Consider the following 15,761-nt stretch of genomic DNA (forward strand, 5'->3'; position numbering starts at 1 on the left):
AACAGTGCAGGCTGTGCAACTCTGTCATTCACTGAACTCTTTGAGTCTTGGTGTCCTCCTCTGAAAATGGGGACACCAATACCCACCTCAGAGGAGAGGACTGAGGATGAAATGACATGATGGCTGTAGGGAACCCCAGTGGACACTAAATACAGGTCACTTCAGGCCCCTCCCCCTTCCCTTCACAGCACTTGAAAGGGCTCTGCTCATTCTCTCTGATAGATAGTTAGCTATGAGTAATCTCTGACATTACAAGAAGTTGATTAAGGCAAACACTCTGATTAAGAAGATCGCTTTTCAAGGATTCCCACTGTTGAATTACCTTGAGCCCATAGACCTAAACAATAATATTCTAACGATTTATATTTATTGCTTACGCAGCATTTCCTCCTGCGCTGTTCTGTTGACTCCTCCTAACACTGTGGAGCAGGTGTTTACCCCAGGTAATGGACAGGAAAGGGATGCTCAAAGAGGAGGGGCGCCTGCCAGCTCGGTCCAGCTCAGAAAGCTGAAGGAACCTCGGAGCCCAGGCCTTCCCACACCCCGGGCTGTTTCTCCCCTTCACCTGCGGGAGGCTGGGGCTGGCTTGAAGTGAATCAGGTTTCAGACAGGTTGGACTCATAACTAAAACTACCCCCATGCCTCCCAGTGCTGGCTGGTCAGGCCATTGCAGGCCCTCCGGCAGGCTCACCTAGTATCCTCTTTGAACCTTGGGACCCAGATACAAACCAGGGAAAATAAGAACTGGATCAGGTCTTCTCAGACAACGGAATTAATTGACCAATCATCTCAGCCAAATATATAGGTCTTCTCATTTGGGTACTAAATTAACTGACTGGGTGATTGAAATGCATGGCTGTTGAATACAGAATGATCCATCAGATTTTTGACTCATAAGACATACACTTGGTACTGGAGATACCAAGATCAAGGTGTCTATTACCTGAGGCATTGGATCAGAGACCACCATTTTGTGCATTTTATTTCAAACAGAGGAACTGAGCTTAAATCTCTCTCCTGTGTCCTCATGTAAGTGGCCCTGAGTCACTGTTAACATGGCATTGTATATTACTATCTCAACCCAGACATCTTATCTGGGGCCAAGGGAGCTTCAGATGCTGAGATAAATAAATGACCGCCACTGCTACTGGTTTAAGCTGCTGGAGGGGTCTTTAGAACATGCAAATCTGGCCATGTCACACCCTGCTTTAAACCATCTGTGGGCTGCTCGGGGCCTGCAGAAGGGTATCGTCCCCTCAGTGCACCATGCCGCTTCTCACCTCCATGCCTTACCCACGCTGCCCCACCTGCTCAGACTGCCCTTCTGCTTCTCCACCCGGCTAACTCATCCTTCAAGACTCCGCTCAGGGGACCGCTCCAGGAAGCCTTTCCCGCACCTCCCAGCCTGGGTAAGATGCTCCCTGTGTGTGTCTTCATCATGGAACGTACCACATGTACTGTGTCATCTGCTCACGTGTGTGTCCCCCCACTAGACTGTGCTCCCCCCGGGCAAATGCCAGGTCCTTCTCTTCATCTTGGTAGCCCTAGCTCCTGGCCCAATGCCTACCACAGAGAGTGTCTTCTAAAGTGTTGGCTGAATGAATAATGAGTGAGTGAATGAATGACGGTATTCACCATCTGCGTCCGTATTCACCACGGTGCCTCCACAAGGCTTTATTCTGCCTAATAATCATCTTGCTCACATGAAAGGGGTGTTTTCAAGAGAGGTCACGGCCACAGCAGAGCACAGAGCAGTCAGCGGCTGGTTTTATAATGGCCAGCCTCTGGGCCAGCCTACCCCTGTACTTTATGTGGCCACTTTTCCTAAACTGTCCTGACTTCGAAAAATCATAGACTCTTGGTTAGAGGGTAATCTTCCGGGGCTGGCTAATCCCACCCCCTGCCCAGGGCAGAGCTCCTCACTCCACGATGGCAGAGAGGCATCCCTCTGGGGCATGTCTTAGAAGAAGCACGGGGAATTAGAGCCAACGAGCCTGGTTCTAAGTCCAAGCTCTCCTGTTTACTGCCTGTGTGACCTTGGCGGAGTCTCTTAGTATTTTTGAGCCTCAATGAGATAACAATAATACACTGCTGTTGTATAACAGTAATGTAAGTATCCATCACTATCCAAATCTGTGTGGTTCCCAAATTCAGAAAGTAGGGGTTTGGTCAGCAAGGGACACAGTGTTACCCGACTCTGTTTGGTTCAGAGTTGGGATAGCAGGTGGTGAGAGTCCTGTGAGCAGGGGTCCCTGTTTCTGAATGACAGGACTGTTCTGAGGGCCTGAAGAGGACGCATGCGAAGTCCTCCGTAAACTGTAAAGTGGAATGCCCGTGTCAATAGTCATTTATGGGTAGTTTTGCTGACCACCGCTTCCCAGTTACTTACCACCCTTGGTCCCAGTGGTGTGGTGCTGGAGCTACATGTGGTGAATGCACTCCCGCTGCCACACGACAGCCCAGGTGCAAGCCCACGGGTACTGGCTCTCGCTGCCCCGCCCCCTCCCTTCCCCGCTCCACTCTGAGCACACCCTATCAGTCACCCGTGCAGAGTCCACCCTGCAATTACACGCTCATTTTAATTGATCCTCTCTGGACGCGTGAAACCAATTTTGATTAATTGCTCAAAATCTCATCCTTTGCTGTAGATGGGGTGGGGGGAAGGACAAAAATTGATTGGCCAGTTCCAAGGAGCGCAGAAAAGAACTGAGCGTTGCTGTCTGGTTGCCTAGTCCAGCACTTGACATTTTAAAAGGGTCATCAGCAGGATTATCAGATTCTTGTCAGCCCCTTGAGACAGTCAGTTATGCCCTTAACTTTGCCTTCTTGGTGTTAAAATAACCAAGGATGCTTTTAAAAATATTTATTATACAACTGAGAATTTATTTAGTTCCTTTTAACAGGTTATACCTAGAAAAGGTATTTAACAACAAAAACAACACAGGGCAGAAAACATAACCATCTAGCCACCCAGTGCTACCACTTCCCTGCACGGAAGAGCGTCCCTGCCTCAGGAACCCGGAGTCCTGAAGAACACTCTGGGCTAGGAATCTGCCCCAGGTCTCTGGTTCTACTTTTGTAAAAGGCAGAGTTGGCACAGCCCAGGGGAAGGGAGCAAACACCGATGCGGCCTCTACACGTGTTCTCATTCAATCCTCACAGTAGGGCCAGAGAGTGTGCAGGTGTCACCCCCATTTCTAGAGAAAGAGATCCAGACTCAGTGACTCAGTAACAGAGTCACACGACGGTAAGTGGTGTGCCAGGATGTGCAGCCAGGTTTGGGTGACTAAAACCCATTCTTGGCCCAGATCTTGAGACCATCTCTAGGATTCCTGTGGTAAAGAAGATGTGCATCCTCCTGAAATAGCCGTCTCCTCATTCTGTCCCTGTCCCTTCCTTCTCCAAAACCTTCGATGACTCTAAATACTCTCAGTGTCAATGGAAAATGAGTCAGATGAAGGCCACAGATGATGAGTTCGGTCAGCATAGTTACTATCCCTCCCCCGCTCCCGGCCCCCTGCCCAGAATTAAGCCTTGTGGTAGCAGCATCTTTCCTAGCTGTGGTCCTAGCTGCTCTTCCTGTGCTGATGAGCCACATCTGGGTGGACTCTGTGTGGCCCGGGGCTGGTAGACCGATGGGCAGCTGTGCAGGTAGGGCTTATAGGTGTGGGTGTAAATGGGCACTCAGACCAGGATGCTGCTGCTCTCTGGGACTCTCTTCTTTGCCAGAGTCTGCTGAAGGCTTGGAGGTAGACCTGGGAGGGGAGGGGGTCCTTGTGTAGTAGAGGCAGGAATGGCTGAGGCGAAGGGAGGCTGGCTGTTGCGGGCCTGGCCCCTAGAGGGGCAACTCTCTCAGGAGATGCTGTCTGGATCTCAGAGCTGGGGACCTGCAGAGGTCAATGGCTCCAGCCTCCCACCCAGACAGAACCAGTCAGGGTCCTCTCAAGCCAGACCCAGTTCAGACATCTGTAGATAAATTTGGAATCTCTATAGTTGAAGTCACACCCATGAGAGATGTTGTCAGAGAGAGGAAAGAGCTTGACTGGAAGTCTGTTATCCTCAGTTAAGGTCTTGACATTGCTACAAACCTACGATGTGACCTTAGGCAACTTACTTCCCCTTGCTGAGCCCCAGGGCCCACCTCTGGAAAATGGGCGTGTGTGTGGACCGCTGACTGCCTGGCTGACAGTGCTGCTGAGACCACAATGTGCCACACTGTGTGTAGAGTCCTCTTAGAGAACCACGAAGAGGGGTTACAGTTTGGGAGGACAAAAGAGGTGCTAAGGCAGCTAAAAATAGGAAGTCATTTGTGTGTCATGTAAATGTGGTTTTGGGATTTGATGTTGTGCGAGTTACTTTGAAAACTTCTCATTGAGGACAGAGGGCTCCTACTAGGCGCCAGCCCTGTGCCGGAGCTCTCTGGCCTCCACACTAGTCAGTGGCCTGGCACATAGTAGGCATTTATTAAATGTTTGTGGAAGGAAGGAGAGAGGAGGCGGGGGCAGAGAGGGAGGGAGGGAAAGAGAGAGGAAGCAGACGTGGTCCCTGCCCTCAAGGAGGCCCAGTTTGGAGAGGCGGCTACAAACAGTTGGCAACTCATGTGATGGGGCTGCTGTGAGGGGTGAGGGGTCGGGGGGTGCTGTGGGAACACAGGAGACGAAGGACTCCACCCCTGGATGTGGAGGGTCGGGTGATTTCGCTGAGGAAGCAGCCCTGGAACTGAATCTTCAGTGGGGGCTCCTAGGCAGATGGGGAGGGGTGGTGCTGGGCAGCAGCGCTGATGTACCTGAGGGAAAGTTAAAGCAGTGAGGGCTCTATCAATGGAGGTATAGACTGCCCAATGGAGGGCAGAGGCGGTGTGTCCCGCTTGGAGACCACGCCTGCAATATCACGTTCAGTTCTGGGGGTCACACTTTCCAAGGGATGGGGAGCCAACTGAGATGTGTTGTGAGGAAACCAAATGTCTGAGCTGTCAGGGGGCGTGTGTTGCCCAGAGAAGCCAGAAATAAGTTCACACTTGCTGCCCCTTCAAATATCTTCAAATACCTGAAAGGCTGTCCCAGGGCAGGCGGCATAGCAGAGGGTGGCCCCAGAATTCAAACCCGGATCAGGACAGGGATGGGAGGGAGTGGAGCTGACAGAGATACAGGTTTCTGCTCAGGGTCTAAACACTGGGTCCCCAGGAGTGGGCTGCCTCATCGGGGTGTGTGCCCCACCCTGGGCAGTGTGGGCAGTGGCTGGGACCAGCTAGGAGGGAAGCGCAGAAGTTCGGGAGACCCGAAGACCCTCACGTCTGTCCTTCCAGCCCTGGGTTCATTTGACTTGGCTCTATGAAGTTGTGTATTCATAGGACAGAGAGGGAGGACCTCTCCCACTAAGGGACCTGCGGTCCTCTCTGACAGAAGAGACACAGGCTGATGCAGGCTTAGGCTTAGGGCCCGGGCAGGGGTGGTGCCAGGGCACCAATGGCCTTGCGGTGTTTGTGGTGTGCTCTCATGGGTCTGTCTCCTGCTCCAGCCTCGGGGCTCCTCAAGTCAGGGCCCAGGTCCCATCCCCTTCTGTGCCCCCAGCACAGGGCCTAACAACAGAGTGGGCACTCAGCAGACTTTGTCTAACAAGTGGATAAAAGAGAAAAAAATAAAATAGAAAAAGCTACACACCAGCCATCCGTTACTCCCACCAGTATCTGCCAGGTACTCCTATGAGCCAGACGCCAGATACTGGCGATGCAAAGATGAACAAAACACAGCCCACGGACTAGCGGAGAGGCGGGTAATTACCAACCCCCCCGCCCCCAATAAGGCTGAACCCGCTCCGTGGATCCCGCGGGGGAACGGGGCGAGAGTTCTTGTTTTGAGAACGCCTTGTCTCCTGCAGATTCTTCATAAGAATAAGGAGCCTTTCAAAGACGGTTTCCTTGGCACACCCCCTCGGGCAGCCGCATTTCCCATAAATGCATTGGGAGCTTTGTTTGTGTCTGGGAAGCGTGGGCGCCTGTGCGGGGCCCATGGAAGCAGACAGGAGGAGAACAAAGCTGTGAAATGGCCCTGTCCACTGTCCCCCCACCTCCTGCCAGAGTCCCTGAGGTGCAGTCGGCCTGGGCCCGGCTCAGCTCCTCCTGCCCATCTTTGCTTCAAGAGAGTGTGCTCCATCCCTCTACCTCCTCATCGAGATGTTGAGGGGCCTATATTTCAGTCTGGGACCTGCTATCCACTATCTGTGTGACAATGGCAGAGTTGCTTGCCCATTCTGGGCCTAGTTTCCCATCTGTAGAGGAACAGAATTGGACCAGATCTCGAAGCCCCTCTTCGGAACTAACATTTACAAAACATCACCCATTTTCCAGGGGTCACGCCATGAGCGTTCACATAAACTAATCCTTCCTGGAAGGTGGGCACTGTAATCCCCATTTTATAGGTTAAGGAAACTGAGGCTTGCCCACGATGACATCCCACAGCTAGGAAGGAGCTGGGTCAGCATTTGAACCCAGCTCTTCTGGCCTCGAGCCCAGTTGGTGCAGCCTCTCCGCCAGCAGGCTGCTCTGCACATTATAGGAAGTTATCTATGCTGAGACACCCAGCACGTAGCCTGGCACACAGTTATTGCTTAGGAAAGAAGGGTTTCCTTCTTCCACACTGTGGAGGCAGGGGATTGAAGAACAGGGTCCCCAGGTCCCCATTTCTGAATAGGACCCTACGCCAGGAGCACTGCCCAGCTCTGGGCTGCTTTGATGGTGCATCAGCAAACAGTCTGGGGAGAAAAAACCCACCTGGCTGGATTACGGGATTAGAATTGTGGGTAAGCGCAAGAATCAGCCCTTTCTCCAGACGGTCTCGGCACGGCTCCATATCCTCCTTCCAGACTCTCCCAAAGCAGGGATCCAAGGTCAGTGTGTGTGTTACCCAGGGGGCATTGTCCATCTCCAAGGAAACAGGAAGAGGTGCAGAAAATTAAGTTCCTAAGATTTAGGATGTCTCATGTAACTGTGGAACAGTAAATTTTGCCAACAGGACAGAGCCTGGCACAGAAAAGCCTCTCATTCATTCCTTCATTTGACAAGGTTTGTCAGGGCCTTCCCTGGGTCGGGCGCTGTTTTAGGTGCAGAGGATAATGATGTGCAAAATTGACACGGTCCTGCCCTCCGAATGCTTCAGTCTAGTAGGAGAAATGTTAATCCAAAAGAATGCAAGTAATTAGCCATGAAAAGGGGGAGGAAAGAAAGTGCCAGGGACTAGGAGAGTGGGGAGCAGGGGACCTCCTCACCTCTGCGGGGTTGGGGAAGCCTTCCCTGAGAAAGTACTCCAGGGAGCCAAGAGATGGAGGATGACTAGGCACCCACCAGTGGAAGAGGGAGCCAGAGAATGTTCCAGGAGGCGACAACAGCATGTGCAAAGCCACACATGGAAGGGAGCAGGGCACACGGAGGAACAGAACATAGTCCTGGGAGGCTGGGACACAAGGGGCGAGGAGGCTGCAGGAGCAGGCTGGTGAGCTGGGCAGCTGGGCCAGGTAACAGGTTCTCTTTATTCTGAGCGCAAGCAGGAGCCATTGAAGAGTTGTTAGCAGCGAAGAAGGGATTTGCTTTTTTTGAAAGGCATTCTGATCTCTGTATGACAAACAGATTGGAGGATGAGCAGGGGGTGCCAGTTAGGAGGCTGTGACAGGCAGCGGTCCAGAGAGAGGCTGGCACAGCTGGTGGGGCGAAGGGAGGGAGGGAAAGAAGTGGGAATATTCAAGAGATTAATGTTAGGAGCTGGAACAGATGGCTCTTGAAGGCTCGGGTGAAGGTTTTGGGGGAGACGGAGGTGTCAAGGGTGACTGGCTCCGGCTGAGGCCCGGGGGTAGATGATGAACCAGGTTTCAGCAACAATACTATGTAAATCTTTCCTTCCGTTTGACCTTTGTTCCAGATACTCTGCTGGGCATGGGGGCTGCAGGCAAGGAGGGTGGCCCTGCCTCCAGGGAGCTCACAGTCTAATGGGGGAAGGTTGACATGTAACTGGGGTATCTGTGAATGTGGGGAGAGACCATGAAATGGCGCTGCAGGGGAGACACGGACAAAATGAATGCGGAGGGACACGTCCAGGAAGACCTTGTGAGGAGGTGGGATCTGAGCCGAGCCGTCAAGCACAGACAGGCAAAAGTGGTGAAAGAGGGCAATCCAGGCAGCAGAAATAAACAGAACATTGGGAGTATGTGAAACAGCGTGGAGTGGCCCAGGACAGTGCAAGGAGGGGGAGGCTGCAGGGCTGGCTTCCTCCAGGGCTGCTGTGGGGTCCAGTGAGCTAAAGGAACAAGCATGGGAGCATTGAGCAAACTGTTACTGCAGTCATTATAGTAAAGGACTTATTCGTGTGATGCCCCCCAGGCACTCTATGAATATCAAGAATTATGACTTCAGATCCCTGCCTAACAGGGTCGTCTGATCCTCTGTCCTAGAAGTCCCTGACATTTGTATTGTTGTCCCCATCTTACAGGTGAGGACACAGAGGTCTATTGTGGTTGAATAACTGCCCAAGATGTTGCAGGCACCAAGCAGCACAGAAGCCAAGATTAACCCAGCCGGTGGTTCTAGTTCCTGAGAGAGCACGCGGGCTGGGAGGCAGAAGGGGCTGTGTCATAGGGTGTCTTGAGGAGCCCTGCAGCTGGCTCAGAGCACCAGAGTTGCTTGTGCAGGCTGGGCCATGCCCAAGGACAGCGGGCCTGTGGGCTGCGGGCTGAATCCAGCCCATCTCCATTTACCCATCATGCACCCGGCTGCCACCCTTGGGTGTGACTTTGTCTCTCTCCACAGAGGGCACTGTGAGTGTGGCTCCTGCCAGCCTTGCTGGGAGTGGTGGGGCAGCTTTCAGATGGGGAGGCTGGCGGGCACTGTGGACCAAGTGATGGCCAGTCAGTGTCAGTGAGAGTTTTATGTTGCCCTCGAGCACAGTTTTGTTCATAGGAACCAACCCGGGCTGCTTTGGTTTTAAAATGAATGCTTAATTTATAAAAGTAACAAATTTAAAAAATCTAGTAAAATGTAATTCTGTGTTTTAAGGGAGGTTTTATAACTTAATTCAATTCTCTTACATAATTTAAATTAAATTATAAATAATTTTAAGCCAAGGTTAAAAATATGATAGCTGTTGGGTTGTCATAAAAGTTCCATCATTGTTTATAAAATTATATTTTCAACTTAAAATCACGTCTAAATTAATTATTCCATTATGCATTTTATATTGGTATCACAAAGCTAATCTGTTATATATTCTAATATGCCAATTTATTTTTTTTTTTTTGAGGAAGATTAGCCCTGAGCTAACTGCTTGCAATCCTCCTCTTTTTGCTGAGGAAGACTGGCCCTGAGCTAACATCCGTGCCCATCTTCCTCTACTTTATATGTGGGACGCCTACCACAGCATGGCATGCCAAGCAGTGCCATGTCCGCACCCAGGATCCGAACTGGCGAACCCTAGGCCACCGAAGCAGAACATACGAACTTAACCGCTGCGCCTCTGGGCCAGCCCCTTCCAAATTATTTTAAACATTACAAATACTTTCAAACTAAATCTACACAGATTTTCCTAAACTTAACACCAAAAAAAGGAAATATTATACATTTGATTTATCATTTCTAATCTTAATTCTAAACCTTCCCATGATTAAAGACACTTCCTCACTAAGGAAACAAGTTTACTAACCAAAGCAATACAGGATGTTACATCTGAGAAAATTTGAGGCTAGCTCACACTGGCTGAGAGTGCTCGTCAGACAGAAATCTGGGGTGTGGCCTGGGAGCCAAGGCTGCAGACATCCCGGCAAGTGTATTCTGCCACCCACGCTGTGGGGCTGGCCCTCTTTTTAATCTCCCTGCCAGCAGGGATGCTGGGTCCATGTCCTGCCCATGGGACAGCTTTTGCAACCCAAGCCCTGAGATCAAGCGAAGCTCCGGTCAGCTTTTTGGTCTCCTGTCTCAGCTTTGTCACCCCTTCAGGGTAACCTCACCCAGGTCACTCACTAATCAATTTCCTCTTGATTCTATGCTGAAGGAGGTTTTTCTTTTTCCTCTCTGGCCAGCCAGCAAGTATTAGAGGTATTTTCATGCCCCCCTTGGATTCTGCATGCTTCTCCTGGCCTTGCCTGGCTCTCTCTGCACATGCTGAGGTCCTACTGATGGCAGCCAGCTGCATCTGTCCGGCCAGGGCAGCTGTGCACTTGTCGTGCAAGAAGCCGCCCTGGCCCTCTCTGTCCCCTGCGATGCTCAGAGACATCAAGAGGGACTGGCTGGACAGGCTGCCTGTGCCACTGTGTACTCTGCTGAGACACGTCGGTCTCCAGGTAGCTCAAGATGCTAAATACAGTAAAAAGCTGCTGCATCAGGATGACATGTCAGACTAAAAATAGTCCAAATATGTGTAATTTTACTTCTAAGTAAACATAAAAACAATTCTAATATCACATAGTAATATCATGGTACAGGGTGGTCTGTGTACATGATCTCTCATCCTCGAAACTGTCTGAGTAAATATCATTATGCTCAATGAAATAGACAGCAAACTTGAGGCCCAGGGAAATGGAAGCATAATGAGCTAGGAAAGTGGGACCAGTAGAGGTCTTATTGGAGCAGCTTTGATAAGCAGGTATGACACAGTCCTGAAAGCTGATAGGAGCTGTTAAAATGCTGACCTAGTTTGATAGGCCACGAGGTGTAAAAGGGAATAACAGCTCCCCTGTACTGCACCTACTGTGTGCCAGGCACCGTGAGGGAGAAGGCACGGACTTCAGGAGGGAGAAGACCCAGATTCCAGAGCCCAGAGCCCAGAGCCCAGGCAGGGGCCCTCACCGTCCCCATCGTGGGCCCTCTCTGGACCTCAGTTTCTCCCTCTGACAAGTAGGGGCAATAGAACCCTCCCCGCGTGCTTCCCAGGGCTGCTGCGTCACTGAAACGAGCTATGAAAAGCAGTGATTTGGGAACTGGAGTGTGCTGTAGGTATGCAAGGCCTTGTGACACTGGCTGAGTGGCCACTCGTGAGTGGCAACTTTAGTCCAGCCTGTAAGAAAGGAGCATGCATTTTAACCTAGACTGGCAGCGTCTGAGTGCACTGTTTGCCCTTGGTGTCAGGGCTGTCACCTGCTCCCCACGATGTGGGTGGGCCCAGGGATGGGGCCGGTGCCCACAGTGAGGCAGACGGAGCAGCCAGTGAGGACTCTGTGAGAGGCCTGGACTCCTGGCTGCAGGGAAATCAGCCCCGGAGCCTCGTGGAGTAAGTGAGGGCAAGGGCCCAGGGAGAGCAGAGGGAGCCGAAGTGGGAAGGGAGCGAGGGGAGAGGGCCTCTTCCCTGCCCAAATGGGGAGTCCCAGCCAGTCATCTACCAAAGGTGGGGGCAATGGCAGTGGCGTAGGCAACAAGGGGGTGCATTGAAGATAGAGAATTTAAAAGCAATAATAAAACCAATTAAAAGCCGGTCTGCTTTTTATTCTTGCTGTGTGCCGGCTATTCTAAACGTCAGTGATAAAATGCTTTTCCCCCTGCAGGGGAGAGTGGAAGAGGGACAGCCACTGCCCTCTTTCTTGGCGTGCCATGGACCCCTTGCCCCTCCCCACAGTCAGCCCTTAGCAAGGGGGACGGGAAGGGGAAGGAGCCTTGGAAGGCCCCGAGAACAAGGCAAGAGCCCTCTGGCCTGGGGGGGCCTCAGGGTGGATGGGCCCGGCCATCGTGGAGGAAGAGCGGCCTGGGTGGCATGTGGGGTGGACAGGCTCCTGGGATGCCCACTGGGGGACTCTGAGTCCTGCTGTCATACTGCCCTTGTCACCTGGGCACGTGCCTCTGTGCCACGTGCAGGTTATAATCAATTGGCAAGCACATTGAATGACTGATCCCTGAGCCTGCCCCTCACCCTGCCCCACGTGCTGTGCTAAGAACATGGAAAGCAGATTCTCCTCCTGGCTCTCCAGCAAGAGCTGCCCTGCCCAGGCTCCACTAGGCCAAGACTCATCAGGCAATCTGTGCTCTGCCCCACCCTCGGCCTGAGCCCTGGCCCTCACAGTGACCACCTCTCTCTCCTCTGCAGGAGCCTGGTCGAACCCACCGGTGATTCCCGTAAGATTCAAGGTCCTGTAGCCACAGAGCCAGACAAGGATCAAGGTCCCATGGGCCCGGGGCCTCTGAAAGATCAAGGTCCTGTGAGCCAAGAGCTTCCAAAGGATCAAGGCCCCACGGTCCCAGGGCCTCTGACGGATCTAGGTCCCACGGTCCCTGCACCAGTTAAGGATCAAGATCACGTGGTCCCTGAGCCTTTGCAGAATGAAGGTTCTGTGATCTCAGCGCCAGTCAAGGACCAAGGTTCCTTGGTCCCAGTGCTTCTAAAAGATCAAAGTCCTATGGTTCCAGCAAGAGTTGAAGATCAAGGTTCCATGGTGCCAGAGCCTCCAAAGGATCAAGGTCCTGCGGTCCCAGCACCTGCCAAAGATCAAAGCTCCATGGTCCCTAAGCCTGTGGATCAAGGTCCTTTGGTCCCAGAGAATCTGAACGATCAAAGTGCCATGGTCAGAGCACCTGTAAAAGATGAAGGCCCTGTGGTCTCTGAGCCTGTAAAAAGTCAAGGTTTAGTGGTCCCGGAGCCAGTCAAGGATCAAGGTGGAGTGGTCCCAGAGCTTCTGAAGGATCATGATTCTATGGTTGTGGTACCTGTAAAGAGTCAAAGTCCTGTGGTCCCAGCACTAGTCAAGGAGCAAGGTCCCGTGGTTCCAGAGCCTCCAAAGAGTCAAGGTCCTGTGGTCCCAGCACTAGTCAAGGATCAAGGTCCCATGGTCCCAGAGCCTCCAAAGAGTCAAGGTCCTGTGGTCCCAGCACTAGTCAAGGATCAAGGTCCCATGGTCCCAGAGCCTCCAAAGAGTCAAGGTCCTGTGGTCCCAGCACTAGTCAAGGATCAAGGTCCCATGGTCCCAGAGCCTCCAAAGAGTCAAGGTCCTGTGGTCCCAGCACTAGACAAGGATCAAGGTCCCGTGGTCCCAACACTAGTCAAGGATCAAGGTCCCGTGGTCCCAGAGCCTCCAAAGACTCAAGGTCCTGTGGTCCCAGCACTAGTCAAGGATCAAGGTCCCATGGTCCCAGAGCCTCCAAAGAGTCAAGGTCTTGTGGTCCCAGCACTAGTCAAGGATCAAGGTCCCGTGGTCCCAGAGCCTCCAAAGACTCAAGGTCCTGTGGTCCCAGCACTAGTCAAGGATCAAGGTCCCGTGGTCCCAGAGCCTCCAAAGACTCAAGGTCCTGTGGTCCCAGCACTAGTCAAGGAGCAAGGTCCCGTGGTCCCAGAGCCTCCAAAGAGTCAAGGTCCTGTGGTCCCAGAACTAGTCAAGGATCAAGGTCCTGTGGTCCCAGAGCCTCCAAAGAGTCAAGGTCCTGTGGTCCCAGCACTAGTCAAGGATCAAAGTCCCATGGTCCCAGCACTAGTCAAGGATCAAGGTCCTGTGGTCCCAGGACTAGTCAAGGATCAAGGTCCTGTGGTCCCAGAGCCTCCAAAGAGTCAAGATCCTCTGGTCCCAGCACTAGTCAAGGATCAAGGTCCCGTGGTCCCAGAGCCTCCAAAGAGTCAAGATCCTGTGATCCCAGCACTAGTCAAGGATCAAGGTCCTGTGGTCCCTGAGCCTGTGAAGAATCAAGTTCCTACCATCCCGGTGCCTCTGAAAGATCCTGATCCTCTGGTGCCACCACCAGCAAAGGACCAAGGTCCTATCCCCGAACTTCTGAAGACTCAAGGTCCCAGGGTCCCTCAGCTGCCCACTGTCTCACCTCCACCCCCAGTCATGATCCCAACTGCCCCCCATGCGGAATATATTGAGGGTTCTCCCTGATTGATGCTCACGCCTTGACATGCCAAGGAAGGAGCCGGCAGGGAAAGTGCTCCTTCCCAGGGCAGCAAAGACACATATTTAATCTGCATGAAACATGTATGGTATAGTCTTGCTGGAATCTAATAAAACTGGTCCCTCTGGCTCAGCAGTGTCTCTCTGGCTCTGTTTGAGTGTGTGTGTGCGTGCGCATGTGTGCACGTCTGTGTGCTTGCCACGTACATTTGAGAGTGGGCAAGCAGGACTGTGCATTCACCCACCTAGGCAAAATCTCCAGCTCCTGTGAGTTGTCAGCAGCAGCTGGAAGTGGAGGGAGAAGCTAGGAGATTGAGGACAGGGCCCCATCTTGAGGGCGTGGGGCAGGACAAGGCAAAGGTCACACAAAGGAAAAACTCCCCGTTTCTCCTGACTCTCACACTCCTGTCACATTGCACTTCTCACACCAGACATGGGGGGTTTCCACACATCAGGCAATTCTCCAACTCCAGCTGGGTGTCCTACGATCTGACTCACAGGTCTGACAGGTTAAGGGCTCAGTCCTACAAGAGTATCCCCTCACCCACCCTCACTTCAGACACCAATCAAAAGCCTAGGTTGTCACTGGCACTTCTGACCGACTGGATATAAATTAGGGTTCCTACGACACCCTCCTTGGGTTTGATAATTTACTAGAATGGCTCACAAAAACACTCAGGGAAACACTTATGCTTACCAGTTCATCATAAAGGATATGATAAAGGCTACCAATGAACATCCAGAAGGAAGAGATGCATAGGGCAAGGTGGGGGAGGGGCGCAGAGCTCCCAAGCCCTCACCAGGCAGGCCACCCACCCAGTTCCACCACGTGCTCAGCAACCTGGAAGCTCTCCAAACCCCGTACTTTGGGGATTTTTATGGAGGCTTCAGCACGGACGACAATGCATTATTAACTTAATCTCCAGCCCGTCTCCTCTTCCCAGAAGAAGAGAGGGTGGGGGTCTGAAAGTTCAAGCTTTTCATCCTGGCTGGGTCTTTCTGGTGACCAGCACCCATCCAGGAGCCACCAAGAGTTGCCTCATTAGAACAAAAGACAATCCCATCACCCAGGAAATTACAAAGGTTTTAGGAGCTCTGTGCCAGAAACCGGGGGCAGAGCCCAATACTTATATTTTCCATCATTTCCCAAGTCAGGTCCCGTGAAAGCCTGGGAACAGGTAGCAAACTGCAGCAGGCTGAGTCCTGGAGGGGTTGGAGCTGAAGCCTGCAGAGGAAACAGGAACCAGCCCCCGCTGGCCCAGGGTGATTCTGGGTGACAGCTTTTTGCCAAGGGCTGCGTCTTAAAGTTCATCCAGAGGTCACGCTTCTTGAGAAAACTAGGGCCCTGATCAGAAGTCCCAGGACATTCATGAGGCTAGACCCTAACATCGCTGATCCTCATCCAGCATCCAGGACAGCTCAGCCAGGGCTTCTAAAACAATGCATCCAGCAGACTTGTCCTTAGCACCCACTTTGGGCCACGCTCAGTGCTGGGCATTGGAGTCACCGTACTAAGGGAGTCCTGGCCTTATGATAGTAAAAGGTGGTGTGGGATGGGGCCCAAGGACAGTAAAGAGACGACACCTGGTCAGGGCAGCCAGGAAGGCTTCTCAGAGAAAGTGACCATGGCGTTCTGACAGCCCAGGCAAGGGGTAGAAAGGGGCATCACGGGTGTGGCCAGAGGGCCAGCTAAGCCGCTGTCTGGAAGTCCTTGAATGAAAAGAACCTGGTTTGCATGAGGCCTTGACCAAGGGGTGTGGCAGGTCTCTGGAACGGAAAACTGGGACCAGGCAGGGGTGACCGGTTTTTTGAATCCCAAGACCTCAGGGAGGGAGTCGGGGGTCTGTCCTGTGGGCTATACGTTGCTGGCAGGCTGGGCCAGAAGACTGGGGGGGCTGCCAGTGGGGCTGAAGCTC

The 15,761-nt window shown here is 52.5% G+C and overlaps 1 protein-coding gene across 2 annotated transcripts in view; it reads left to right on the forward strand.

Moving 5' to 3' along the window:
* The window catches only part of MAP6 (microtubule associated protein 6), a 77,042-nt gene extending 63,042 nt beyond the window's left edge, over nt 1-14,000 (forward strand). Inside the window, exons 4-5 of one of the 2 annotated variants that reach the window (XM_070490675.1) lie at nt 12,054-12,982; nt 13,016-14,000. In XM_070490675.1, the coding sequence (XP_070346776.1) occupies nt 12,054-12,982; nt 13,016-13,833 (1,747 nt within the window). In that variant the 3' untranslated portion in view covers nt 13,834-14,000. Of the gene's footprint in view, nt 1-12,053 lie in introns of both variants that reach the window. The other variant, XM_014855843.3, reaches the window with a different exon arrangement.
* The last annotated feature ends 1,761 nt before the right edge of the window (nt 14,001-15,761 follow it).

Source organism: Equus asinus, chromosome 20, assembly GCF_041296235.1.
Source record: "Equus asinus isolate D_3611 breed Donkey chromosome 20, EquAss-T2T_v2, whole genome shotgun sequence".
Classification (NCBI taxonomy): Eukaryota; Metazoa; Chordata; class Mammalia; order Perissodactyla; family Equidae; genus Equus; species Equus asinus.